This window comes from Peromyscus maniculatus, chromosome 1 (assembly GCF_049852395.1).
Source record: "Peromyscus maniculatus bairdii isolate BWxNUB_F1_BW_parent chromosome 1, HU_Pman_BW_mat_3.1, whole genome shotgun sequence".
Lineage (NCBI taxonomy): Eukaryota > Metazoa > Chordata > Mammalia > Rodentia > Cricetidae > Peromyscus > Peromyscus maniculatus.
The window spans coordinates 180,858,088-180,884,205 of record NC_134852.1 but is presented as its reverse complement, the minus strand read 5'-3'; the positions used below and the strand labels follow the sequence as shown (position 1 = coordinate 180,884,205).

Here is a 26,118-nt window from a genome sequence, read left to right as displayed (position 1 = left end):
AACTTGGGATGAAGTATAAGGGCAGGCATGTATACAGGCACACGATTGGGCCAAATTCCTAGTTTCAGGCAGAGGGTAAATGGCAGCATCCCTGTATCTTTACCATGTCACAGGTCAGGAAAGATGACACCTGACCCCGAGACAGGTTGAGCACTAGAAGTTGGTAAGACATGCCCCATCCCATTTGTCCTTCTCTTCAGGGAGAGTAGAAACCCATGCTGGAAATGATCAGAGTTATCTGACAGCTCATGATGGCTGCTCCATCTGAAAGCAGCCACAGACATGACATTGGCAGATGGCTGGAGTTGGGAGGGCTGACGTCTCCTCCACAACAGACTCTAAGCAGAGAGGTCCCAGATGGCTGCCGCAGAGACGGTGTGCATGTAACAGCAGAGCCTTCCCATGGCTCCAGGAAATCACACTCCTTTGGTTACCTGTCCTAGACCCCAATAGTTAGCTGAGTCACTTTTCCACACACAGCCCTGTCGATTCCCGACACAGACAGCATGCAAGCCTCTTGGCTCACCCCAGGCTTCCTCCGACCTTGTTCCTCCACTGTTTGAATTCTGCCCATGGCCCTGGGCCTTTGCTCATTGCTCCTCCGCTCTCCTGCTTGCCATGTCGGCTACTATAAAACTCAATATATGGGTGTTTGGAAAACCTTCTCAACCTCCTCGTGATAGCTATCTTCTCCCAACTGAAACATTTCCTCTTAGAAAGAGGAGGGAGGTTCATAAAATTCAGGACGCTAGCCAGGTGGCGGCACATGCCTTTAATCCCAGTACTTGGGAGGTAGACGAAGGTGGATCTCTGAATTCCAGGCCAGCCTTGTTTACAGAATGAGTTCCAGGACATCCTTGACTCAAACAACAATAACAACAAAATAAATACATAGATAACAAAAATAGAAAAAATATTCAAGAAGCTAAAGAAATTTATGAGGTGCAGGAAGACCACAAAATTTACAGAGGTTTAGGAAGCTCAGAATGTCCCTCCCTAAGTTTATATAAGCAATAAACAATTGCTAGGGAAAAGCAGAATCTTTACTATAACTGCTTGTAAGTTGCTCAGGGAACTTCAGGGATTCGGCTTTTGTTCTTAATGATGCCTTTGTCTCTTTGAGACTATCACATAGATGGCATCATATAAACTGTAATTTACTTATTCATTTACTTATTGAAGGACATCTGAGGAGTTTTCTATTTTGAGTAGTTAGGAGTAGGGCTGCCTGTCAACATTTATGTTCCAGTTTTGATATGACTATAAATATTTCTTTCTCTAGGGTCTGTATCCAAGAATGAGATTTTGGGAGATAGTACGGATATATTTAAGTTTATAAAAACCCATGGAAGTGCTTTAAGAGCGGCCCTAGCAATGTGTAGGAGTTCTGGGTCCTCCACTTGCTCATCAACACTTGGTGCTTTATGTTTTACTTTAGACATTCTAATAGGTATCTGGCAGAAGCGGAAGGTTGTCATGTTCAGGTCCCTAGTGGATCTGATGCTAAACATCTTTTCATGTCTTCATTTTCCTTTGTTACGTACTCTTTGGTGAAGCAACTGTCTATCTAGAAGTTGGGTGGTTTGTCTGCCTACTATTGAGTTCTGAAAGTTCTTTCTATATTCTGGATACGAGTGCAGATGTATCGGAGAAGTGATATGCAATGGTTGCTGCCTACTCTGCAGCTTATTGGTTCATTGTTTATGTCTTTCATAAAAAGTTTATTTTTTTATAAAGTAAAATCTTTTTTTTCTTTTAAGAATTTTTTCCTCCAAGTTTTATATTTTGTTCTTTTCCTTTATAGTTGTGATCCATTTGGACTTAGTGGGTTGTTCATTATTATTATTATTATTATTATTATTATTATTATTATTATTATTACAAAAGGTAATGTTTGGTCTGGGGGTCTTTATTTATTTATTTTTTTGACCTAAAATGTCCAGCTGTTCCAAAGTCACCTACTGAAAAGAATATCCCTTCTTCTTTGAATGCACCTTTGTCAAGTGTCAGCTGGGCATAGTTTTGCAAGTTTATTTCTGGAATCACTTTTCTGCTTCATTGAACTGATCTGTGCCAGGCCTTTCATTATTGTTATATTAGTTTAACTAACCGTGTTAGAATAACAGTATGATTCCCCAATTTTCTTCTTATTTACCAAAATTATTTTAGGTCTCATCCATTTGACTTTGGCATAAATTTTAGAACCAGGTTATCTGACTTACCTGAGTAAAGTCCTGGTGATGTTTTGATCAGAATTGTGTTAAACCTATAAACGAGCTGTCGGAGACCTGACATCTCTGTTGTTTTCAGTCATCTAGTCCATGAACCAGTGTGGGTTTCCTTTGAATCACAGAGTCCTTGACTTCTTCCACCACTTCTGTATTGTTCAACCTAATGCTCCCTATTCCACAAAAGATATGACATTAACTGCATGGTATTTTTTGGCATGTGGAATTTTCTAGAATCAGCTGTATGCCCAATCTTTTGCCCTGGAGAGCTAATCTATATATCTAAAAATTTCCATTTCCAGTTGTACATTATTATAATATAGAAATAACAAATGATTTTTTGTATGGTGACCTCACAACCAGCAAACATGCTAATAAGGATTATTTCATAACTTCTTACATAGAAAATTGTGCCATCCATTAGTAAGGACTACCTGCCTGCCTGTCTCTGTGTCTGTGTCTCTATCTCTGTCTGTCTGTCTTTCTCTGTGTATGTGTGTGTGTCTATCTGTCTATGCCTCACACTTCTTTTTCTTGTCCTATTGCACTGTCTAAGGCTCCACTGAGATGCTGAATAGATGTGAGAAGATCTATTGTACATCTTTGTCTTATTCTTACTTCTGGGGCAAAAGCATTCAGTTTCCACCAAAGACATATTAGTGCTATAGTATTTTTTAATGTGTGGATTTTTTTAGTTCTAGTGTTTTTTAATGTGAGGAATTTTTACTTCTAATATTTTTTTAATGTGAGGAATTTTTTAGTTATAGTATTTTTTAGTGTGAGGATTTTCAGCTATAGTAATTTTTAGTGTGAGGGATTTTTAGCTATAGTATTTTTTAGTGTGAGGATTTTTTAGCTATAGTATTTTTTAATGTGAGGAATTTTTAGAATAGAACTTCCATTGTAATCATTGCTTACTTTTCCTCCTCCTGTTATGGTCTGAATGTTTTTGTTCCTGCAAATTTGGTGTGCTGAATGTTTTAAGACATGCTCTCTCAAACTTTACCATGGTTTCTGTCTAAATTTAGTCAAGCTCAAACTATGTGCTACCATAATTTCAATACCCCACCCAAACTCTGCATGCTTAATTCTTATTCTGAGGAGTTAGAGACAAGCCCTGAGAAGCAATGGGGCCATTTAGAACCCAGCCCTCAAGAACTAATCCATTTGTGGATTAAGGGGTTAATGCAGTGGCTCCCAACCTTCCTAATGCTGTGACTCTTTCATAGAGTTCCTCATGTTGTGGTGACCCCCAACCATAAAATTATTTTTGTTGCTACTTCATAACTGTAATTTTGCTACTGCTATGAATTGTACTGTAAATATCTGTGTTTTCTGATGGGCTTTGGCCAGCCCTGTGAAAGGGTCATTCAACTCCCAAAGAGGTCACAACCCACAGGTTGAGAACCCCTGGGTGAATGGGTTATCTTGAGAGTGGATCTATTCTAAACACTAGTTTGGGTCTGTCTCTTGTGAGCATCTTTCTTGCCATATAATGCCAATGCCAACTTGAGATTCTGCAGAAATTTCCAATGAACAAGAACAGTCTTGCAGAAGCAGCTCCTAAACCTTGGAGTTTGCAGCCTCCAGGACAATAAGCAGAATGAAGCTTTGTTTATTCATCACCTAGTCTCTGGTAGAAAATAGATTAAGATGTGGTTAAAATGGCTAAACAGTCACTCCAATGACTTTTCTGACATTATGAATTCAGTAAGATTTAACTTAAAAGTATGTACTAGCCGGGCGGTGGTGGCGCATGCCTTTATTCCAGCACTCGGGAGGCAGAGGCAGGCGGATCTCTGTGAGTTCAAGGCCAGCCTGGGCTACCAAGTGAGTTCCAGGAAAGGCGCAAAGCTACACAGAGAAACCCTGTCTCGAAAAACCAAAAAAAAAAAAAAAGTATGTACTAATTCTTGCCAGGCAATAGTCTAGGCACAGAGCAGATGAAAGTCAAGATGTTTATGGACATCATCATTCAGTAGTTATGGTTTTGGCTGTTAATATTAGATCTTCCAGTTTTCTCATACACCAATAGCAAACTCCCTGAAAAATGAATTAAGAAAGAAAATTCATTTCCAATAGCTTAAAATGATCTAGAATGTCAAGCATAGTGGCACACGCCTTTAATTCCAGCACTGGGGAGGCAGAAGCAGGAGGATCTCTGAGTTCCAGGTCAGCCTGGTCTATATAGAGAGCTCTAGGACAGCCAGGGATACATAGAGAGACTCTGTCTCAAAACAAACCAACAACAAACAAATATAGAAATAAACTTAACCAAGAAGAAAAGCCTCTATGGTAAAAACAAAACAAAACATTGAAGAAAGAAGTCAAAGACACTAAAAAAACAAAACAAAACAAAACCGGAAAGAACTCCCATGCTTATGAATTGGCACATTTAGTATTATAAAAACGTCTGTATTACTGAATGATGTCCATGTTCAATGCAATCCTATAGAAATCCCAACGCCAGTCTTCACAGAAATAGAACAAACAATCCTAAAATGCATGTGTAAGTACAAAAGACCTAGAAGTGCTAAAGCAATCCAAAGCGAAAAGAACAATGCTGGAGGTATCATAGCGCTTGATTCAAAATTATACTACAGAGCCACAGTGACATGGCCATCGTAGTCCTGGCCATGTGACATGGCCATCGTGGTCCTGGTACAAAACCAGATATGTAGACCAATGGTATTGGGGACTCAGAAATAAACGGACACTGTTACAGCCATGTGATTCCTGACAAAGGTTTCGAAAACATGTTGGAGAAAAGACAACTTCTCTAATAAATAATGCTGGGGAACCTGGAGATCCATTAAAATGAGACATCTACCTCTCATCCTGTGCAAAAAAAAAAAAAAAACTGATTCAAAATGGATCAAAGATCTCAATGTAAGTCCTGAAACTTTGAAATTACTGGAGGAACATTATAGGCAAAACTGTTCAAGACATGGCACAGGGAAGGAGTTTCTGAAAAGGCCTCTAACAGCTAAGGAAGTAATAGCAAGAATCGACAATTAGAGTATACCAAATTGAAAAGATTCTAGGCAGCAAAAGAAAAAATGACCACAGTAAAGACAGAGAGGAAAGAATAGGAGAAGAATTTAGCCTGATGGGATTGATACCTGGAACTCAAAGTAATTAGATGGCAAAAGTAATTAGATAGATAATTAGGTAGTAATTAGATAGCAATATGATCAGTAAATGGGCAAATGAGTTGACTAGATAGTTCTCAAGAGGAATATATATATATATGACTAATAAATATATGAAAAAGTGTTCAACATCTTTAATTATAGAGAAAATGCACACCAAAACTACATTGAGATTTCATTTCATCCTACTCAGAATGGCTATCGACAGAAAAACACAAAGTATAATGACGCCTATGTATTAACATGTCACAGTGAAACCCAAGACAGAAAACAAACCCTTAGACACTGGTGGTGGGGATGTAAATAGGCGCAGCCACTCTGGAAACCAGCATGAGGTCCTTCAAAAAGCTGAAAATAGAGCAACTTCATGATTCAGCCACACCACTCCTTGGTATATACCTGAAGGAAGTAAACTTAACTCAGCCATGCTAATCATGACACCATTCCCAATGGTCACGTTGTGGAGTCAACCTACGTGCCTGTCAGCGGAAGAATGGACAATGCTGTGTCTATACACTCAGGGGAGCTAAAAGAAAGCTTATGCCATTTGTAGGAAAACAGATAGAATTGGAGATTATCATGTTAAGCAAAATAAGTCAGACTTAAACAAGTATTGCATGTTTCCTTTCATATGTAGAAACTAGAAAAAAAAACCCAAACCAAAGACATGTAAGTGAAAAGTGAAGCACTATGAAGAGGTAAGGGACCAGGCAAGGAGGAGGGGATGATAGGGATGAAAGTGGTCCAAAGATGTTATGTGCATGTACTGAATTGCCGAGATGAAATCTATCACCTTATATAATATATAATATGAAAACTGGAAATGTAAAAGAACAACAACAAAAACTAGTATACCTCCTAACTCTCAACGGGTTCCAGGAGCAGCAGTCCCCCCACAGCTACTGGAGAAGTTTGAGGGAACGGGATAGGATGAAGGAGTGACTCCATCTGGCCAATTCTGTCTCAGGACTTAGTTGAGGAATGAGTCTATGACCTAATTAAGGTTGAGGGAGCCTCAGGGGAGGCTGGGATGTGTAGCTTGAACCGACAGGATCAGAACCTCTCTCTTGCTAGTGCAGAACAGGAAAACACTGAATACTGGGAACTAGCTCGCTAGCCAGGGGAGTCTTGTGCCCACTGAAAACAACCCCAGAGTGCAGAGATGTGCAGATGAGACACAAGGAAAGAATGAGTTCAGATGACATGGGTTCAATCCCGGGATACAGCTCTACCCAGGATTGAATACACCATATTTTTGGATGCCTAAGTTATGAGAGCCATAGATTCTCATTCTCCTCCATTTCTAACTTAAACCTGTTTGAACTGGGTTTCCTGGCACTTCCAATTGAGAGTCCTAGATTACAGGTGGGAAGCCGGTGAGACGGTGACTATGGTTCTCTGAGTAATTCCTTCATCAAACACACATGGCCTAGTGGCAGTGAAGACAGGCTGGTGATGTGGGTGCAAGGCTTTTCGGATATGGGGCCAGAAATTTGTGGGGCAGGTCAAGGGAATGAAAGTGGTCTTGTTGGTACTGAGCTACAGAAGGGTGGAAGCCATTATTACCTCACCTCCTACAGTGGCCATTAGAGATAGCCACTAATTATCACCAGTATTGTGGAAATAACTCCTGGCCACTCATGGATCTTCTGTTTCTTTTCAATGCTTATTTCTTTGGATAATGGTGTCCTGAAAATGCTTCAGCACAGCATCTGGTGCACTTGCTTCTGGGTGCCTCAGTCTCCACTTGCCTCCCGGGTTCACTCTCTGCCACTCTTTGTCCTGCTCTGTGTGCTGGCCATCTAACCCAGGGTTCCTTGCTCTCTGGTTCTGGATGTAGTCAAGGAGCAATACAAGCTGGAGATCTTGATTGTGGAACCAGGGATGGGTATTTTTTTAATTTTCTCCTTTCTTTCCTTCCTTGCTAGGGTTCTGACAGCAGCTTTGTATACACACAACACACACACACACACACACACACACACACACACACACACACACACACACACACGGTTTTTTGAGATAGTGTTTCTCTGTATAACAATAGCTCTGGCTGTCCCAGAACTTGCTTTGTAGACCAGGTGACTTGGTTTCTTGAGTGCTGTAAAAGCTCTGTCATTTGGTCCCTTGGCCATAACCTCAGCCCATCTAAGACTGGGCTAACGCGGCCTGTTCAGGCCCCAGGGAGATTATAGCATGTCACAGCTGTTGGTCCCTGGGCTCTCCCAGCCTTCCTGGCTCCCTGTAACTGCTGGACTCTATCATAGCCCTGTGATGGGATTCTGTTTGGGGAAACTTGTCTGAATAAGTGTGCCATTGCTTTCTGGTCGGTTACCTAACTGATGCAGGCCACCTTCCCAACCTTGGTCTCTACATTTCCAGTCACCACAAACTCCCTGATTCCTTTTTTTGGAGGAAGAGTTTGAGAGAGGATTTCTCTGTGTAGCTTTGAAGCCTGTCTTGGAACTCACTCTGTAGACCAGGCTGGCCTCAAACTCACAGAGATCCTCCCTGCCTCTGCCTCCCGAGTGCTGGGATTAAAGGTGTGCGCCACCACCGTCCAGCCCAATGCCTCTTAAAGATGCTCTGTCGTGTCTTGCTTCCACGACCCTGTTCACACAGATGCTCCTCTCTGGAAAACTTTTATCCTGTCGCTGCCTCAAGATGTCTTCCCAGTCCTCCTTAAACTGCCTTTCTTTTCGGTCATGCTGGCCCCTACTGAGTCTTATCTGTATGTCACCACCTCTGAGCAGGCCCTGTCTCTCTGTCCCAAGCTGGGGGTTGAAGCTCCGTGTGCCCAGCCCTGTACCCCACCTCCCAGCACTGAGCCTCACATACTGTATGTAGGTCTCTGACACCTGCTATACCGAACTGAACCAGCAATGCTTTATCGTTGCTACTTACTGCGCATGTCCAGGCAGCCACTGTCTCATCCACCTTGCAAGCATCAAACCTGATCGTGACAGGGAAAAGGAAACTGCTGGGAAGTGGCCATTAGAAGAAAGCTAGGCCACAGGAACAAGCTTGGGGATAAATTCTGCCATTTTCCCGTGAAATTCCAGCTCTGAGATGTATCTTAAATGTGACCCAGGCAGCCACCTTGATTCATGGGCTGGTTCTCCCTTGACTGTGGCCAAGGTGCTGCGAGCATGAAGTTCGAAGCTCGGGGATTGGTTCCTACAGCTGGAGGCTTCTCCCAGGCTTCTGGGGGCCCTCCCGTATCATATCGGAGTGAAAGTTCTGCCAGGCTTCTGGGGGCCCTGGAGTCTGGGGAGCCTCCTGTATCGGAGTGAAAGCAGAACTGGCCGGGGAAAGTCAACTAAAGGGAATCCTGTCTCTAGAGCAGGCGCCCCACTGGTTGAGAGGCCTGGCTTGTGGTGACTGCCTCTCTGTCCCGTGTAAGTGTGCCAGTGCTATGAGTGCATGGTTAGGTTAGTTCCTGACCTGAATAATGGGTTCTATACGCATGACCCCAGAGGGGTCGAGACCCCTGGGTTGAGAAGCACTACTTTAATGACTAAGTCCAGTGCTTCAGCACTTTGCTCAAGGTCAGCGGTAACACGCAGCAGACTCAGAGAAAGTGGAAGAGGACAAGCAGAGGAAGGACTCTTGGAGGAGGGGCACCTAGTCGTAAATTCACTGTAAGGTGTAGAAGCAGCTGAACCGCTCCTTTGAGATGTCCGTATGCATCTGCAGCTGCGCCAGCCCGAACTTGAGACCCAGTCATTGGAAGTCAGAGAAATAAGCCACTTTGCTCCAGAGAGCAGGCTGGTTCTTGCTCTGCTTTCATCTCGTGGAGGGAGGGGTGGGGTGTGGTGGGTGGTGCATGCACACCGATGTGGACTCTTCCACGATTCCCAATCCCACCCTGTGGCCGACATCACTAATGAGGACAATGTTCTTTACTACCGAACTCTGTCATGGACCCAGCATCCTTCAAACTGTGCTGTTGACAGCTTTGGTCATGCTGAGCCCTCTCCACGGTGGCTGGGGAGTTGTTAGTAACCAGGCTCGATTTTTCCCTGGGACCTAGAAAACTAGAACTTAGGCTTAGATAACAGTGTCCGCTGACAAGTAAAACTCTCCCGGTAGTGAGCAATAAGTCAGATCAGGCCAAATTAATAACGGGTTCTCACTCTCTTAGCCTGATATATTACTGCAGGAGGAGGCTATCATGAGCTGAGGCTATTTCCTCTATTTCAGCGGTTCTCAACCTTCCTAATGCTGCTGCAGCGACCCTTTAATACAGGTCCTCATGTTGTGGTGACCCCCAACCATACAATTATTATTGTCGCTATTTCATAACTGTAATTTTGTTACTGTTATGAAATATAATGTAAATATCTGATATGCAGGATGGTCTTAGGTGACCCCCACAAAAGGGTTGTTTGACCCCAAAGGGGTAGTGACCCACAGGTTGAGAACCAGTGCTTTATTTCATTTCTTCCAGACACACCTGCTTTTCCTGCTTTTCTATCATGAGCTGACACGCACCTCACAGCCCTGTGCACTTGGACTTGTCAGTTTCCAGAGCTTTGCACTCAAATTAACTATTTTTTCCCAGTTTTGAATTTTACAAGCAACTGAAAAGAATAAAAAATAAATAAAAAATAGTAGTTCCATGCAATTTGAAAATCAGATGTGAAGGAATAAAGCCCTCTGACTCTGATCTTAAACTTCTATCTGACCTTGATATTGCAAATATTCTAGCACACCTGCCCCCACCTGCTCACAGCCACTGCAGCTGTGGCTCTGCTAAGAACCCCCCCCCCAATTCCAGTTCTCCTTTGAAGTCGAGGAATGTTGGAACATCCTTCCAGAATTACCTTCTGTAGTCTCATGTGAGTGATACTTGCACATGTCTTGCTACTAACAGACTGAGGCAATAGATCACAGACATCTGACTCTGCATCTCTTGCCAGTAATGTCCATTCTTGTTCAATTTAAATTGCTTTCCTCGTTGGCTGCTAAATAGATTGATTTTTCCTAGCCATAGACACACTTTTCATCTCATATGCCTATTCTGTTTGATTAACAGTGACTGCCTGGAACATAGTTTAAAGTATCCAAGTAAAAGGTGTTGTCATCAATTAGTAATATCTGCCACAGGGTAGGCTAGGGGGTGATGATGTGAATATTGATAATTCGTGAATATAAATTTGTGGCTATAAGGGTATGAAGAAGGGAGATGACCTCTGACTGAGCAATCTGATAAGTCTATACAATAAAAATAGGAATAAGAGCCATCATCAATAGACAGGATAATGGTAGATGAAACATCTGAGCATTGATGCCACAAAGTCCAACCCACCGTGAGAAAGCAAGTACTAGCTAAATTCCTTTGAGATATAACTTAAGACAGAGAGTTTATGTAAGTTTATGTGGAATAATCTTTGTGTATACTGTGAAGAAGTGTCTCTCAGATTGGTTTAATATAAAGCTAAATGGCCAATAGCTAGGCAGGATTTTCAGGGCAGAGAGAACGCTGAGAGTAAGAAAGGTGAAGTTGGGAGGGGACACCAAGGATGCACAGGAAAACAGCATAGGCAGTATGGAGTAACGGCAATAAAGGCAGAAAGTAAATTAATAGAAATGGGTTAATTTGAGTTATAAGAGCTAGTTAGAAACAAGCCTAAGCTATCGGCCAAGCTTTCATAATTAATAAACGGTCTCTGTGTGGTTATTTGGGAGCCGGCAGGCAGGACAGAAAAATCTGCCTACAGAGAAAGGACTAAAGAGTGTGAAATACTCCAAATTAAAGGACAAAGTAAAGAAGAGTCCAGAGACAGAGCAGGTAGAAACCAAGAGGAAATTCAAGAGCCTTTAACTCCTTTGTAAGAAAGAGGTCTGTTACAGTGTCCTTAACTACCAATTAGGCGCATCAGGATTTCCTCAGATGGAAGAAACCTTGCTTAATGCTAACTTAAACTTTAGAACCAGACAGTCCCAGGTTTGCACCTCTGTTCTTACCCCCATGGCCCAAGGCCCACGTTTCTGTTTTCTCTTCACCGATCGGATGCTTCCTCAACTTACTAGCCACACTGGTGGCAAATGAAGTCCACAGGAAACCAACCCCCTGTAAATATTAGCATCACTTTGCTCAGCCACAGACAAGAACTTCTCAAAGGAGACAGATGTCTCTGAAAGCCTCACAACTCCAGGAATCCTATATGAAACCAAGGTGCCTAAGTGGCTCAGAACCTAATTATATGAGATATGCATAGAAACTGGGTTCATTTTCTAGGACTGTAGAGAGGCAGGAGGTCAGGCTTCCTGCAATTGGATGTTCTAGTGAGGTACCTTTGGTCACCGTTCTTGGCTTAGAACTTTGCTGAATTATAAGTAACCAAATAACTTCCAGACTGTAGCACAGTAGTAGAAAAATAATTTGACTCACCTAAGCTCTCTCCCCTGAGGATTTTCCCCTTGACTGAATACATGCTATAGTTTTAAGCATCTGAACACTGAACCCAGATGGTTCTCTCAGCAGCTTTATAAGAACAAACATACTGTGGACCATCTCTGGGGTGGTATTCTAGCTCCACTCCCCACAGTCACCATTTTATCCCAACACGCAGGCCAAGATCACAAGAAGATGGGGTTGAGACCCTTCCTTGGCACATAGAGCTATGATGAACATTGTCTTGCCTCTGGACCTCAGGATGTAGGAAGGAAGGGGCCCAGGAGCCACAGCCTCGGGCTAAGCAGAAGGCCGTTGGAGATCCTTACTCCTCAGTGCTGGTTCTGGTCAAACAAGGTACATTGTTCCCAGCTGGGCTGAGTGGAGATGGCTCGTTGGAGCTCACACAGCTAGGAGAACCTGACTGGGAGAACCCATTCAGGACAAGCTATGTAGAGCATCCACAAGCTGGGGCAAAGGTCCCCTCCTTCTGGGATATGCACGAGTGTTTGCCGGAAGGTCATGGAAAGGCTGTTGGCAGGTACTGAATCAATGGGGCAGCATTTCTGGAAAGAAGTGAGTCACAGAAACACTTCCTCTCTAACAACAGAGGTGTCACCATTGAGTGTGCTAATGACAACAGAGCACCCTGTCACACTGAAGGCGGTTCCCTCAACAAGTTGAATGAAGGCACTCCTTCTACAGCTACACACCTTGCTAAACTCAGGGCTCTGAAGAGAATTGTGGGTTCGTGGGAACTGTCTCCAATGCTGTCTTCTCTCAGATGCATGTTCAACATGCAAAATACAAAAGGAGTTTAAAGCATTTGCCGCTGTAACGGACACTGTTGCGGGGAGAGGGGGTGTCCAATGGTCACTCCATGTTGTCTGTGACAAGCACATTTCCTTCTAAGTGCTTGGGTCCCCACAGTCAAAGTGACCCTTGGTCTCCAGTGACTCTGGGGAGGTTTGCAGCTCCTTAGGTAAACACTGCTTCCCTGGCACCCGGCCAGTATGGTGCGACTCTCTAGGACATCTATTTTCAGTCTCAGCTCTGTCAAAGGTAATCACAGTTCTCACAAGTAATTAATATGGAACACTTTATCTGTGTGAGCAGGAGCGCGCGAGCACGCGCGCGCGCACACACACACACACACACACACACACACACACACACACACACATACACATACACACTCACATGTTCTCCGTAGCTGAGTCCTCATCCTATTTCTCACACCTTCCTAGGCTTTTCACACACCTTAGCTATTCTTTGAGTGTCAGCATACACTGAATCAGCATGCAGAATTTTCTATAAAGCATGTCTCCTTTTGGAGTTTATTTGTTATGTCCAGTGCTCAAAAGTTTTGGAAGGTAACAGTTTGGATAAGTTAAAACAAAACAAAAACAACAAACCACTGTGTTTTAGATGAAGTAGCATTTAACAAGATATTTAATCTTTGTCAACCATTAGCAACTTACATTTAAAGCATTCTCAAAAGGCAGCCATTAAGAAGAAAAGGACACATATGTGCAGAATTTGGTACGAGAAATCATTTGTAAGAATCATTCTCTAATTTTTGCTTAGATAATTTGTTTTGGGTTTTGATCTAGTAGGTTTGAGGTAAAGAACAACATTCCAAAATTAGAATCTTTTCTGAGATTTTTTTTTTCCAGTCCCGTATGATCTGGCTTCATTTCAAATTGAAAGCAGTCACAGGCGTCTAAAGCCCGTTTTTTCCTTTTCTTTTTAAAGTTTCTTTTGAAGGTTAGCATGCAAACTAACGAGTTGTATTGCTGCATCTTTATATGTACCTGTATCATTTGTTCTCACCCACTACTCCCCTGCTCTCCCCCCACTCCCCTGCTCTCCCCCACTCCCCTGCTCTCCCACCATTCCCCTGCTCTCCCCCACTCCCCTGCTCTCCCCCCACTCCCCTGCTCTCCCCCCACTCCCCTGCTCTCCCCCCACTCCCCTGCTCTCCCCCCACTCCCCTGCTCTCCCCTGTTCTCCCTCCACTCCTCTGTTCTCTCCCACTCCACTGTTCCTCCTTATTCCCCTGCTCTCCCCCCACTCCCCTGCTCTCCCCTGTTCTCCCTCCACTCTCCTGCTCTCTCCCTCCACTTCCCTGCTCTCTCTCCCTGCTCTCTCCCTCCACTTCCCTGCTCTCTCCCCCTGTTCCCCTGCTCCCTTGCTCTCCCCCTACTCCCCTGCTCTCCCCCTGCTCCCCTGCTCTCCTCCACTCCCCTGCTCTCCCCCACTCCCCTGCTCTCCCTACCTCACACCCCCATTTAAATGTTCTCCTCTACAATTGTTTCCTTCGATTTTCTTAACTCTATTCCATTGCCCTCTCTATTGCTGCATCTCTGAAGATCTCTGACACATTTTTCATGACCTCACTTCTAGTTTTGTAACTTACACACACATACACATATATAGTCTTAAATCTAGGTTCCACATGTAAGAGAAAAGGTGTTTGTCTCTCCGAGTCTGGCTTATTTTGTTTAACATAGTGATTTCTAGTTTGGTCCATAGTCCTGCAAATGCCATAGCTTCATTTTTCTTTATGCCTGAATAAAATTCCACTGCACATATGTATTACGTTTTCTTCATCCATTCATCTGTTAATGAACATCTAGGCTGATTCTGTTTGTTAGGTATTGTCAATAGTGCAGCAATAAACATGGATGTGTAGGTATCTCTGTGGTGTGCTTAGAATTCCTCATATACATATGGACCATATATGAGTTAGATGTCTGGGTCATATGGTAGCTCTATTTTTAGCTTTTTGAGGAATCGCCATCCTTATTTCTACAGTGATTGCACAAGCTCACACTCCCATCAGTAGTTGCCCTTTTCTCTACATCCTCACCTGCATTTGATGTCATCTGTGCTGTTGATCATAGCCATTCTGACTAGGGTGAGAGAATTTAAAAAAATTAATTTTCATTTCCCTTGATGGCTAACAATACTAAATACTTTCTAAGTGTTTATTGATCTTTGAACTCTTTCTCTCTAGAACTGTCTATTCAGTCTGTTAGCCCATTTATTGACTGAATGATTGGTTAATCTCTGATGTTTAAACCTTGCAGTTTAAAAGAGATTTTTATTTCATTTTTAATTATGTGTATGTGCATGAGTATGTGCACATGTGAGGAGTTGCCCATATGGGCCAGAAGAGGGCATCAGATACCCTGGGGATGGAGTTACAGAAAACTGTGAGCTGATTGACATGGGTGCTGGGTCTTCTGCAAGAGCAGCAAGCACTCCTGCTGGGACATTCCTCTGGCCACTGGTGTTCTTTTTATGTTCTAGATATTAAACTCCTGTTTGATGTAATATTGATAAAGATTTCCCCCATATTGTAGGCTGTCTCTTTATGCTGGTGATCATTTTCTTTGTTGCAGGGAAGCCTTTTAATTTTCATATAATTCTATTTATCAATTCTCAGGTTTCTTCCCTTTGCTACTGGATTCCTGATCAGAAGAAAGCCTTTGTTTATGCCTGTGTCTTGAAGTGTTCTATGTTTGTTTTACTCTAATAGTTTCAAATTTCAGGTCTTACACTCTCTTTGATCCACTTCAAATTAATTTTTTTTCTTAGGGCTGGAGAGACAGCCGTGGGTGCTGGGAATCAAACTCTTATATTTTTGGTTGTGAGCCTAGCCTTTAACGGCTGAGCCATCTCTCCAGCCCTCAAATTAATTTTTGTACAGAGATAGTTTTATTCTTTTACATGTGGAAATCCAATTTTTTCAGTACCGTTTATTAAAGTGTTTGTCTTTTCTCCTATGTATGTTTTTTGACAAACTTTGTCAAATACTAGATGGCTGTAATTGTGTGGGTTTCTGGGCCCTCTATTCTATAGCTTATCTACATATCTGTTTTTATACAAGCACCATGCCATTTTTATTATCATTATTATTATTATGGCTCTGTTATATAATTTGAGATAGGCTATTGTGGTACATCTAGCATTGCACCTTCTGTTAAGGATTGCCTTGGCTATTTGGGGACATTTGCACTCCTACATGAATTTTATGATTGTTATTCTGGTTTCACAAAGAATGACACTGGGATTTTGATGGGATTGCTTTTGGTAACATAGTCGTCTTCACAATATTAATTATTTCAATCTGTATGCATGGGAAGCTTTTCCATCTTCATCATAAAGATCCTTCACCTTCTTAGGTAGGTTTGTTTGTAGGTTTTTGAACAAACTATTGTGAATGGGATTTCCCCCCTGAGTTCTTTCTTGGCAAGTTCACTATTGGTGCTATGGTGGTTTGAATAGGAATGGCCTCTATAGACTCATGTGTTTGAACACTTGGTTCATAGGGAGTGGTACTATTAGGAGGTGTGGCCTTGTTAGAGTAGGTGTGGCTCTGTTGGAGGAAGTGTATCACTAAGGGGTGGGCTTTGAGGTCTCATAAGCTCAAGCCAGTTTACTTTCTGCTGCCTGTGGATCAAAATGTAGAACTCTCAGTTCCTTCTCCAGCACCATGTCTGCCTGCATGCCACAATGTTTTCCACCGTGACGATAATACACTAAACCTCTGAACTATAAGCCAGATCCAATTCAATGTTTTCCTTTGTATGAGTTGCTGTGGTCATGGTGTCTCCTCACAGCAATAGAAACCCTAATTAAGACAGAAGGATAGATAAGCTACTGGGTTTTTTTTTTTGTCCTTTGTTTAAACTTGATTTTTGTATTATACTACCTCAGTCAAATTGCTTATTAGCTCTAAGCATTTTCTGGGAGTCCTTAGGGTATTTTAAGTTAGGATCTCATCATCTGTAAGTACAATAATTTGACTTCTTCGTTTCCCATTTGTACCCCTTTATTTCTACTTCTTATCTGATGGTTCTAGATAAGACTTTGAATGTGAAATTGAAAGAGCGAGAGAGTGGCATCCCTGTCTCTTTGCAGACTTTAAAGCAAAGGCTCTTACCTTCCCCTCCTTAACTATAATGTTGGGTACCGATTTGTTGTAATAGTCTTTCTTACATTGGTGGATGTTCCTTTTACTCCTCCTTTCTTCAAGGCTTTTGTCATGACGGGATGCTAAAGTTTTTCAAAGGCTTTTTCTGGCATGAGTTGAAATGGTCATATAATTTCTGTCCTTAGGTCTCTATGTGCTGTATTATATGCATTGCTTTTGTTCATGTTAGACAATCTCTAATCCCTGGAAATGAAACCAACTTGGTCATAGTGTGTGATCTTAGTATGTTCTTGAATTTGGTTTGCAAGACTTTCCCCCAGACTTATATTTATGTTCGTCAGGGAAACTGGTTTATAGTTTTCTTTCTTGTGTTTTCTGGTTTGGTATAGGAAGCTGGCTTTGTACGAAGGGTATGATAGTGCCTTGCCTTTCTATTTTGTGGCGGCAGTTTGAGGTCTAAAGCCCAGTTTTCCTGTTTCAGTTCTTCAGTATGTGGAACTTAGACCAAGAAAGACTCCTGGGTACTGCTTAGGCAGATATTGAGGATAGATGAGGATAGATGCTCAATAGATAGGTACTCAGGAAGGGGCAACTTAAGCAGTACTTCATTAACACGTAAGACAATGTGTATATGTACTTAGCCATCTACAAAGTCAATGAGACAAATGTAACCAACAAACTACCAACCTCAACACTTACAGAAAATGTCACAAAAACCCATTGTAATAACCATTATTGCTAATGTTATGTCTGTGGCAAGCTGTGGATTAAATATACTATTGCAAATAGAATGTCCTCCTAAATCAGCAATTTTGTTTTCTCCAGTTTCTAGAAATACATAAACAGAGGGGGTTCTATACTTTATCAAAAGCCCAAATTCTAAAAAAAGTATAAATCTGTTATTTTTGTTTTCCCTACATCAAATTATTTATTGTATGCCACAGAAGTTAGTGATTTTGAACATACAGAACCAAGCTATTCCTATCACGTTAAATAAAAATCCAATAATGTTTTTTATTTTGTAAGTTGGAATAGTCTGTGTTTCAGTAATATTTTAAACTAGAAATGTGTCAAGGCCAAATGCATGTGTTTATTAGCCCTCTGATTACTGTTGGGAATCATCTGACACTGATGTAGAATATTCCTTTGGTTAATAGCCTCACATATGACGTCACTGAACAGCTGGTGGGACATCAAGGTCATTTCATCTTCATGTAATACTCCCCAGTACTTCCTTAGCACCCTATGTAGGGGTTCCTCAGGATCCTAGCAGTGAAATAAGGAGTGACTATACGACCATGGAGCTAAAGGTTCTTAAAACTTGAAGGATCCTCAGAGGTTTCATAACCCAGGAACCAGAATGTAGCACACCTACTACTATGTCCAGCTCTTGAGTCCTTGGGAGACATGGATAATCAATTTCAGAGTTTTTGCTTCTGATGCTTTCTCAATAAACACTGCACCAGGTAAGACAATCTACTACCTATAAATGAATTTACATGTGAATGGACTTTACCTTGCTCTTTTAGATAATATAAACTCCTTTCTTTTTGACAAGAAACAAAGACCCATGGTTAGTGGGGAGGCAGAGAAATCAGAAGACAGACTAACAAACTCCTGACAGGTGTGGGCTTTGTACATCAGGAGGAAGTATGGTGGACAGTAGCAGAGTCTGTGGAGCCAAACTGCCAGGGTTTGAATCACAGCTCTGCCCTTGATCAGTGACCTCGGGCAAGTTTCCTGTCAGTGCCTCAGTTTCCTGGAAATATGCTTGCTGGAAAGATAAAATAGGTTGAAACACATACAGCACTTATGAAAGTGACACTAAGCCCTAGATCTTATCAAAGACAGAACAGGAAGGGAGGGTGCTTTGTATCTCTCAGAAGAAGGTGCATCACTCAAGGTGTCTGTGTTGAAGAATGAGGCTGTGGGATGGATGTAGACAGTGGAAGGTTTGGGATGCCATGTTAAAGAGAGGGCCTCTCTACCCTAGGGTAGCAGCAGCCATAGGCTATTTTAAGGCCCCCAATGAGAGAATCTGATCTGCTTCTAAGCAAGGTCATTTGGACAGCAGTCTCAACTCTTCCCATAGCAGAGATTTCAGTGGTGGCCTCCAAATGGACAGGCTCATGTCTTAGTCTCTGGAACCTATGAACAGCATCCTCTACAGTATGGTGCAAGTTAGCTAAGGATCTGGGGAGGAGTGAGAGCCAGCCAGGCTCTGCCACCAGAAAAGGCAGATCCAGAGGAAGATCAAACATGCAACCCTGTGCCCTGCTCAGGTCAAGTCCTCACCAGGTCCTTCCACCCTGGGGGCAAGCATTCAGTTTTCCTGGGTCCTGTTCTACCCAGCATAATTCATATGCATTCTCTTTTCGTATTTGCTCTCTCCTTCCCCCTCCTCCTCTCCCTCTCTCTCCATTCCTTCCTCCTTCCCCCTCTCATCTCCACCTTTAAGATTGTGTCCTTTGAAATTAAAGCAGACTTAAAACACAAAACAAAACAAAACAAAGCAGGAAAAGGTTCTCTGGCTGTAACACTGAATTTCCACTTTCTGCCAACCCTTTCACACTCCAGTGCCTCCAAAGAGTCTCCTGGGGTTACCTGCCCTCCTCCACTCACAGCAGGACTTCTGAGCATCCCTCTCTAGCCCTGGTTACTTCTGAACTCTGCTGGTGTCTGGTCAGTATCCCCTCTCTGCACTCCTCAGCTCTGGGTCTTTTCATCTCCCTGTTCAAATGGGTTCATCTGTCCCCAGAGCTTTAACCTCTTTCCTGAGCCTGGGAAGTTCTACCTAACATTCCACTCCACTTGCAACCCATCTCCAGACTCCAGACTGCCTGCTTCCTGCTTAGCTTCACCCAAAGGCCCCTGGAGGCTTTTCCACCTTCATATGTCCACACCAAACCCTTTTCTGGAACTCCTGATCCTGCTAGATACAGTCACTCTCACTCTGACCACATTCCACCAGGAATGAATTGGGTGGCTCTCATTCCCTCCTGTTTCCACTGCCTGGATGAGAGAGACCCTTTCTCTCCTTGCTTGGACATGAACCCAGCCCACTCTGTTACCAGGTCCCCTTTTCACCTCCACCTCGACTTTCTAGCCCACCCCACCCCCAACCTTTCCCTGCTTCGTATCCAAGGAGTCAGGATGCCCCAGATATCTGTACAACCTGTTCTCTAGCTGGCCTCACTATGTAGACCAGGCTGGCCTCAAACTCAACAGAGATCTACCTGCTTCTGCTTCCTAAGCACTGGGATTAAAAGTGTGCACCACCACGCCAGGCATCTCTACAGATGCCAGTGAGATGAAGAGCTGGGTCTGGAGTCCTGTGACTCATGGCTGGCTCCAAAAGGAAACAATGAAAAGCCAAGACCAGGTCCAAATGAACACTGTCAGACATACCCAGAGCCATTCCAGGGCAGAAGACACGAGACTGAATAAGGGTGTTTGTTATTCAGAACTGGGAGTAATTAGCTCAGCGCTTGTACAATAGAGAGATGATTGCTTCCTCACAGGGACAGCTTCCCAGTGAACAAGTTTGACAGCTCCGTGGTGCAGTATCTGTGGCCTTTTCTGAAAGTCCCCAAGCTGAGCATTGCAGATTTCTCCACACAAAGCCTGGAGGGGAGATGATAATGCCTGTATCGAATGGGACAGGGAATCCATGTATCCCCCCAGCACTACAAGCTGCCCTAGCCTTGGTGGCCAAATTCTCACACACAGGAATTCTGCATTGACATAATTCCCACCAAGACCACACCATTTCTTCCCACTGACTTTCTGCCTGTAAAGCAAGTTAAGGATTAGTCCATAGGGTAAAAAACAAAGTCATTAACTTTTTTATTCTCTCTTTTTAAAGTGAATAATGCTATAGAAATTGGCATTGGCTTTAATGCCATTAAAACCGTTACTATGGACTTCAAACTATAAACTGGACATTAGGCAGAATAGAGACTCAATTTCAAAACAAAATACTAATTTTCTCCTATTTAAATTCAGATTTTCTTCAATGTAGCATTTACTGAATGCCTATTGTATGCCGTCCACAAACTGGGTGTTTCCACAGTATCTTAATCAACTCTGGTCACATTTTTTAAGATGAGGGAACTGAGGATCCCAGAGAATAAGCAATGAATCTAGATAGCAGCACTAGGTAGAAGAATTCAGGAGTCAAGTCCAGGGCTCCCGACTGTAGGCACTATGCTTATTCTACCGTCCTTTGGGAACGGGGAAGCCAATTAAGATGATCCTCCCAGGTGAAATATTATTTTCACAGTCTTGTAAGGCTTCACAAAAATTATCAAAGACAGTCACCCACTTCATACCAACTTTGCAAATAAGGATTTGTCAAACATTTCTCTCAAAGAATCTCCTTGATCATTAAAAATTAAGTTAACATTACACTAGTAAAAGTGGTCTTTAATTGTATTTTCCCTCACTAGCTAAGTCTCAGAAAATCTGAGGCTTTAAACAGGAGCTCAAGTACACACACACACATACACACACACACACACACACACACACACACACGCACACGCACACGCACGCGCACGCACACGCACACGCACACACACTCGCGTGCACACACGCACGCACAAACACATGCACTCAGAGTTTTCTGAAACAGTCTCATGTAGCTCAGCATAGCCTCAAAGTTACTATGTAGCTAAGGCTGACCTTGAACCCCTAATCTCCCTGTTTCTACCTCCTGATTCCTGGGATGACAGGCTTGTGCCACCTTGCCTGGAAAAAAAGAAAACTTTGCCCTTAGGTTCATTAACCAAAATATTTTACATAGTAATAGCTGCTGACTTATTTGGGGTGTGTGTGTGTGTGTGAATATTTCAATGGCTGTGTTCAGAAGCTCTCACAAAGGAACTAACAGCATTTAACACCCCCCCCCTTTTTAAGGTCTACAGGCCCAAAAACTCCCCAAGGAAGACTTCACAAGAGCTCTGGTCATTTTGCTGGACCAATTAAGGCAGCTGTAGAAAAACTTGACTATGACAACCTAGATAGGGCTGATAGATACTCAGGACAAGTGACTGGGATTTTGTTGCTTATTAAATAGTCAAGCCAGTGTAGACTGAACAAATGCAGGTTAGAGTTTTCACTCAGACCAAAGGGGCTCTGAGTGGCAAAGAGGAGAACCCCAGCAAGTGCCTGCTTGGGCACCCTGATGATATTCTGAGCTGGAGGCGTCTCATACCAGATGGCAACATGCCTAAGTCTGTCTTACTCTTCTCAGAAAGAGCAAGTGGTTGCTAAGACCTCAGCTGGCCACTTGGAATTTTAAATGGTGGATTTATGGTTAAGACAAAATACCAGAACCAAATTCCAATGTGGCTCACTCACACTCAAACTGGGCAAAGGGGTCCACCTGAGACCACCGGCGGTGCCTGTGAAATAGGAAGGAAGCCTTTTCTTGGCTTGAGGATGTTGCTTGTACTACTGGTTTAAAGGCCAGTGTGTAACCGCTGGACTTTCTTTCCAGAGTGGCCTCTGGTGAGTTGGTATGTGAGCTGTGGGGCACCAGCACTCATGCCGACTGCTGGGTTGGAAACACTTGGTAACCAAGTGGAATCTCTGGAGTGCCCAGGGCTGCAGACACACAGAACTGGGAAGGAGACATAAGCTTTAGTCACCCCCAGAGCTTTCAAAGGGATTTAAAAGTAAGTTCTGTTCTCATCATTGGGAAAACAAACAAGGCATGGCTTCAAATCCATTCACTCTTGGTAGGGCCTGTTATTCAAATGTGGTGACGCAAGATACACCTTCCCCCCAAATGCCCTAATCCACTTGGCACCAGGGGAAGTGAACACTACGGCTCTCCTTCCCCCCTTCCTCGTACAAATGTCCCGTTAAGGCGATTCCAGGATGTTATTTATTTACTAGAGGCCTGACTTCCCTTTGCCTAAGGTTCTGGAGGAGCCTGTATGACCCCAAGGATTCTATTAACTTCCAAAGGCATTTTATTTTTGGTGGGGGAAGACCTTGGAGGAGAGAGCAGGCAACACCAAGTATTCCCAGACTCAAGAGCAAAGTGCAATACCCAGGGAGAAGAACCGGCTGCCCCATCCCTTCTCCAGCAGAGGCAGCCGCAATTTCAGACAGAGGGTGGAGGCTGCCTAGGACTCCACTTTCCCTCAAGGTGCACCTGCCAGTACCTGCTGGGCGGCCCCACCTGGGATATAAAGACCCACAGGGTTCCCGCCCTAAAGTGCATTATAGAGCTCACATTAGACAGACAGCCTGGCCAGAAAATGAGATTCCAAACATGAGTAACTCAAACCTCTGAGCAAGGGCTCAGACAGGCACCTAGTCCTGGCTCAGCCATACGTCAGGCGTAGGTCACTTAAACACACGCGAGCGTGAAACCAAATAAAAGCGGCGTATATTATTTTTAATAGAAAAACGTGGTGAGCAGGTAGCCCAGGAAGGAAGAAGGGAGCTGAGTTCTCTTAGCGCTGGATGCTTGTGGCCTCCCTAGAGTCACAACTGCTAGGTGGGAATTCAGGCATGAATCTGATTGAAGGGGAATCCCTTAAGAAGGCATCTACCCTCTGCCAGGGGCTCCAATGTTCCCAGGGGCTCCACCATCCCGCAGGCCCAGATGTATCTTCAAATTCGCCGGAGAACTGTCATTCATACAGTCTCGGCCAGGCACCGAGGTGGTGGTGGTGGTGGTGGTGGTGGTGGTGGTGGTGGTGGTGGTGGTGGTGGTGGTGGTGGTGTGTGAGTGTGTGGGAACAGTTAAAGATGAAGATCAAATTAAACCCTGCTTGTTTTCAAATGACCCCTGTCCACCTTCCAAGCCCCTTTGATCATTTTGGAGAAAGCAGGGACAGCAGCTCGCAGAGCACGGGAATGGGGGTTCCCTGCGAGCATTGTTCCCCCCCGCGTGAAAGCAAAGCGCTCGGGTTGCTCCCAAGCTTGGGGGCCCAGGCCCGGGGGACGCAGGCAGTGCGCGTCACGCCGAGCCCACTCGGCCGGGACACGCGGCCTGTCCCCCGGGCGCGCGCCTCGCCCCCCGCGCGGCTCACCTAGCAGCACGGCGGCCACGGTGGAGAGCAGCAGCCAGTGATTCCGCAGGAAGCGGCGCCAGTCGAATCCCGAGCTCGTGGGCTTCCCCATGGTGGGCATTGGCTCTAGCGGGGACTCCCGGAGCGTGGCGGATGCGGGATGCTGATGCTCGGCGCCGCGGGAACCCAGCGCACGGGCTGCTGTCAGCGTTGCCACCGCCGCTTGGGGACCGAGCACGGTGGTTTTGCGTGGCGGGCGCGCCCGGCTCCTCCCGCCGCCGCTCGCTGCAGCGCCGCGGCCAACCAGCGAGGCAGGGCGGAGCGTCCCGGTGGGGCGGCGCGCGTGGGGCGATCCGGTCCCTCTCTGTTCCGCGTGGAGGCTTCCCACCGGCGGAGCTGCTGACCTACTGTGACTCCACGCCAGCCTCCTTGGGGACACACAGCCCTGGCCCCGTGCGAAGGGATTCGATGTGCGGACGCGTTTCTGCTTTGGGTCCCAGGCCCCGGAGTCACAAGGAGATGGGACACAGTGTGACTTTAGAGGAGGTTTGGGCCATTTTCCCACCGGGTCTCTGATATTCCCCGCGGGATTATTTAATTTTCTGACTGGCGGCTCAGACAGGATCTGCCAGGACCCAGGCTTGGTCGTACAGCCTAAGCGAGGGCCGTGGTCAACTAAACAATTGCCCTCCTTAGGTGACTTGCACAATTTAGCAATTGCACCCCTAGGAATTGCTCTGTGGCCACCCCTCGGTAATTAGGGCTTCGACCCAGGCCAGGCTGGTGTGGGAAGGTGGGCGGGCCCATCCCATCCCCAAGGCCAAAAGCCTTACAGGATGTAGTTGGAGAATCTGGGTTAGTGTGGCCACACACTGCACGAACTGAATTGATCTTTCTCTTTTCACCCTCACTTAAGCAGACTCTTTACTTTCCCGTAGCATGTCACCACCGTAACTAAGCGAGCCCTGTACCTTTTTGGCATTACGGAGTTTACTCTCTAGTTGGGTGTCCGGGGAATCTCCTCATTCAGATTTCTTGATCGCTAGAACCCCATTCCACAATTAGAGACTCATTCCTTTGGTTTAAACTGATTTTGAAAAAAAAAAAAAACTTCAAAATACAGTGGATTAGACTTTATTAACCATGTACATTATAGTATGAAAGATCACCTCCTTTCCAGGGGTTAAACTTCAAAAAAGTCAGGAGAGGACAACTCAAGATCACTGGGTGCCCAGGCTAGAGCTGGAAATAAAAATGGCCAAAGAAGGCAAACTATCAAGAAAAAGAATCATTCCACAGTTAAAAAATAAATAAATAAAAATAAAAATAATAAAAAAGGACAAACTCAAATGCCCAATGTAGAACATGAAGCCATATGTAGTCTACATAAAGAAAATTAATGGAGTCTCTTAGTACCATGCGGTAGGAAAAAAAAGTTTAAAACTACATGTGTAATTTGATCAGATGTATGTAAAAATAAGTCTATAAAACAGAGCTGTGGGATTAGAAAAGACCCAGAGAAATATGCTGGGATTCCTCAGTGGTGCACCACATTTTCATGTTTTTCCTTCTTGGTGTCCTGTGGATTGGAAATAAATGTCCATCATAGCTGTGCTCCAGTGTACTCTACTGCATTTATAAAACCAGCCTGCCCTGGAGATGGGAAGCAGTGGGGGGATCTGAGATGGACCTTGTCTATCTCATAGCCTTTGCTTTGTGGGGAGAAACTCGCTTTCAATCCCTGCACTGCTTACTAGTGAGGTGGCCTGGAGCCTGTTGCTTAATGCTGCTGTCTCAGTTCATCTATGACATGGGTGCTCAGACACTCTGGGGTTTGGTGGAAGTCATGAAAATCAAACCAGATGCTTGCCTTACCTTCATCTCGTGGGTGGGGAAACCTAGGCACAATCGAGTTAAGAACTATGCACAAGTTCTCTGTGTTGGGAGGAGGAGGAGGAGGAAGAAGAGCAGCAGCAGCAGCAGCTCGGATTGAAGTGGGCAGCCTGCCTCCATACCTAGTCATTGAACTAATTCCTCCTGTGTAGGGGGCACACAGCGCTCTGATGGGGAAGTTGTTCTTGAATAACTGGTTTGCTTAACTCAAGGTCCTTAAGGATACATGTCCACTTGCAGAAGAAACTTGAGTATCTGAATGAGCTCTCCTCAAGCCAACAGCAAATCCATTTTATGGGAGCAGGGAGTGAACTTCTGAATTCATTATCCCCATGGCTGGCATCTCATACTTTGGGATTTCTTAGCCTAAACCAAGAAATGCTGGAGGCAAGTACTAGAGGAGTTGGAGATCTCTAATGTGCGCCATCTATCTATCTATCTATCTATCTATCTATCTATCTATCTATCTATCTAT

General features: G+C 44.2%; 2 protein-coding genes across 2 annotated transcripts in view; one reads left to right on the top strand and one right to left on the bottom strand.

Moving 5' to 3' along the window:
* The window catches only part of Slc1a1 (solute carrier family 1 member 1), a 76,899-nt gene extending 52,995 nt beyond the window's left edge, over positions 1 to 23,904 (bottom strand). Inside the window, exon 1 of the mRNA XM_006991083.4 lies at positions 23,772 to 23,904. Within this exon, the coding sequence (XP_006991145.2) occupies positions 23,772 to 23,871 (100 nt within the window). The 5' untranslated portion in view covers positions 23,872 to 23,904. The remainder of the gene's footprint in view (positions 1 to 23,771) is intronic.
* LOC143270796 (uncharacterized) lies at positions 23,904 to 26,118 on the top strand. Its single transcript, XM_076561910.1, has 2 exons — positions 23,904 to 24,296; positions 25,884 to 26,118. Exons 1-2 carry the CDS (start codon positions 23,904 to 23,906, stop codon positions 26,058 to 26,060), a joined length of 570 nt encoding a protein of 189 aa, XP_076418025.1. The 3' UTR covers positions 26,061 to 26,118.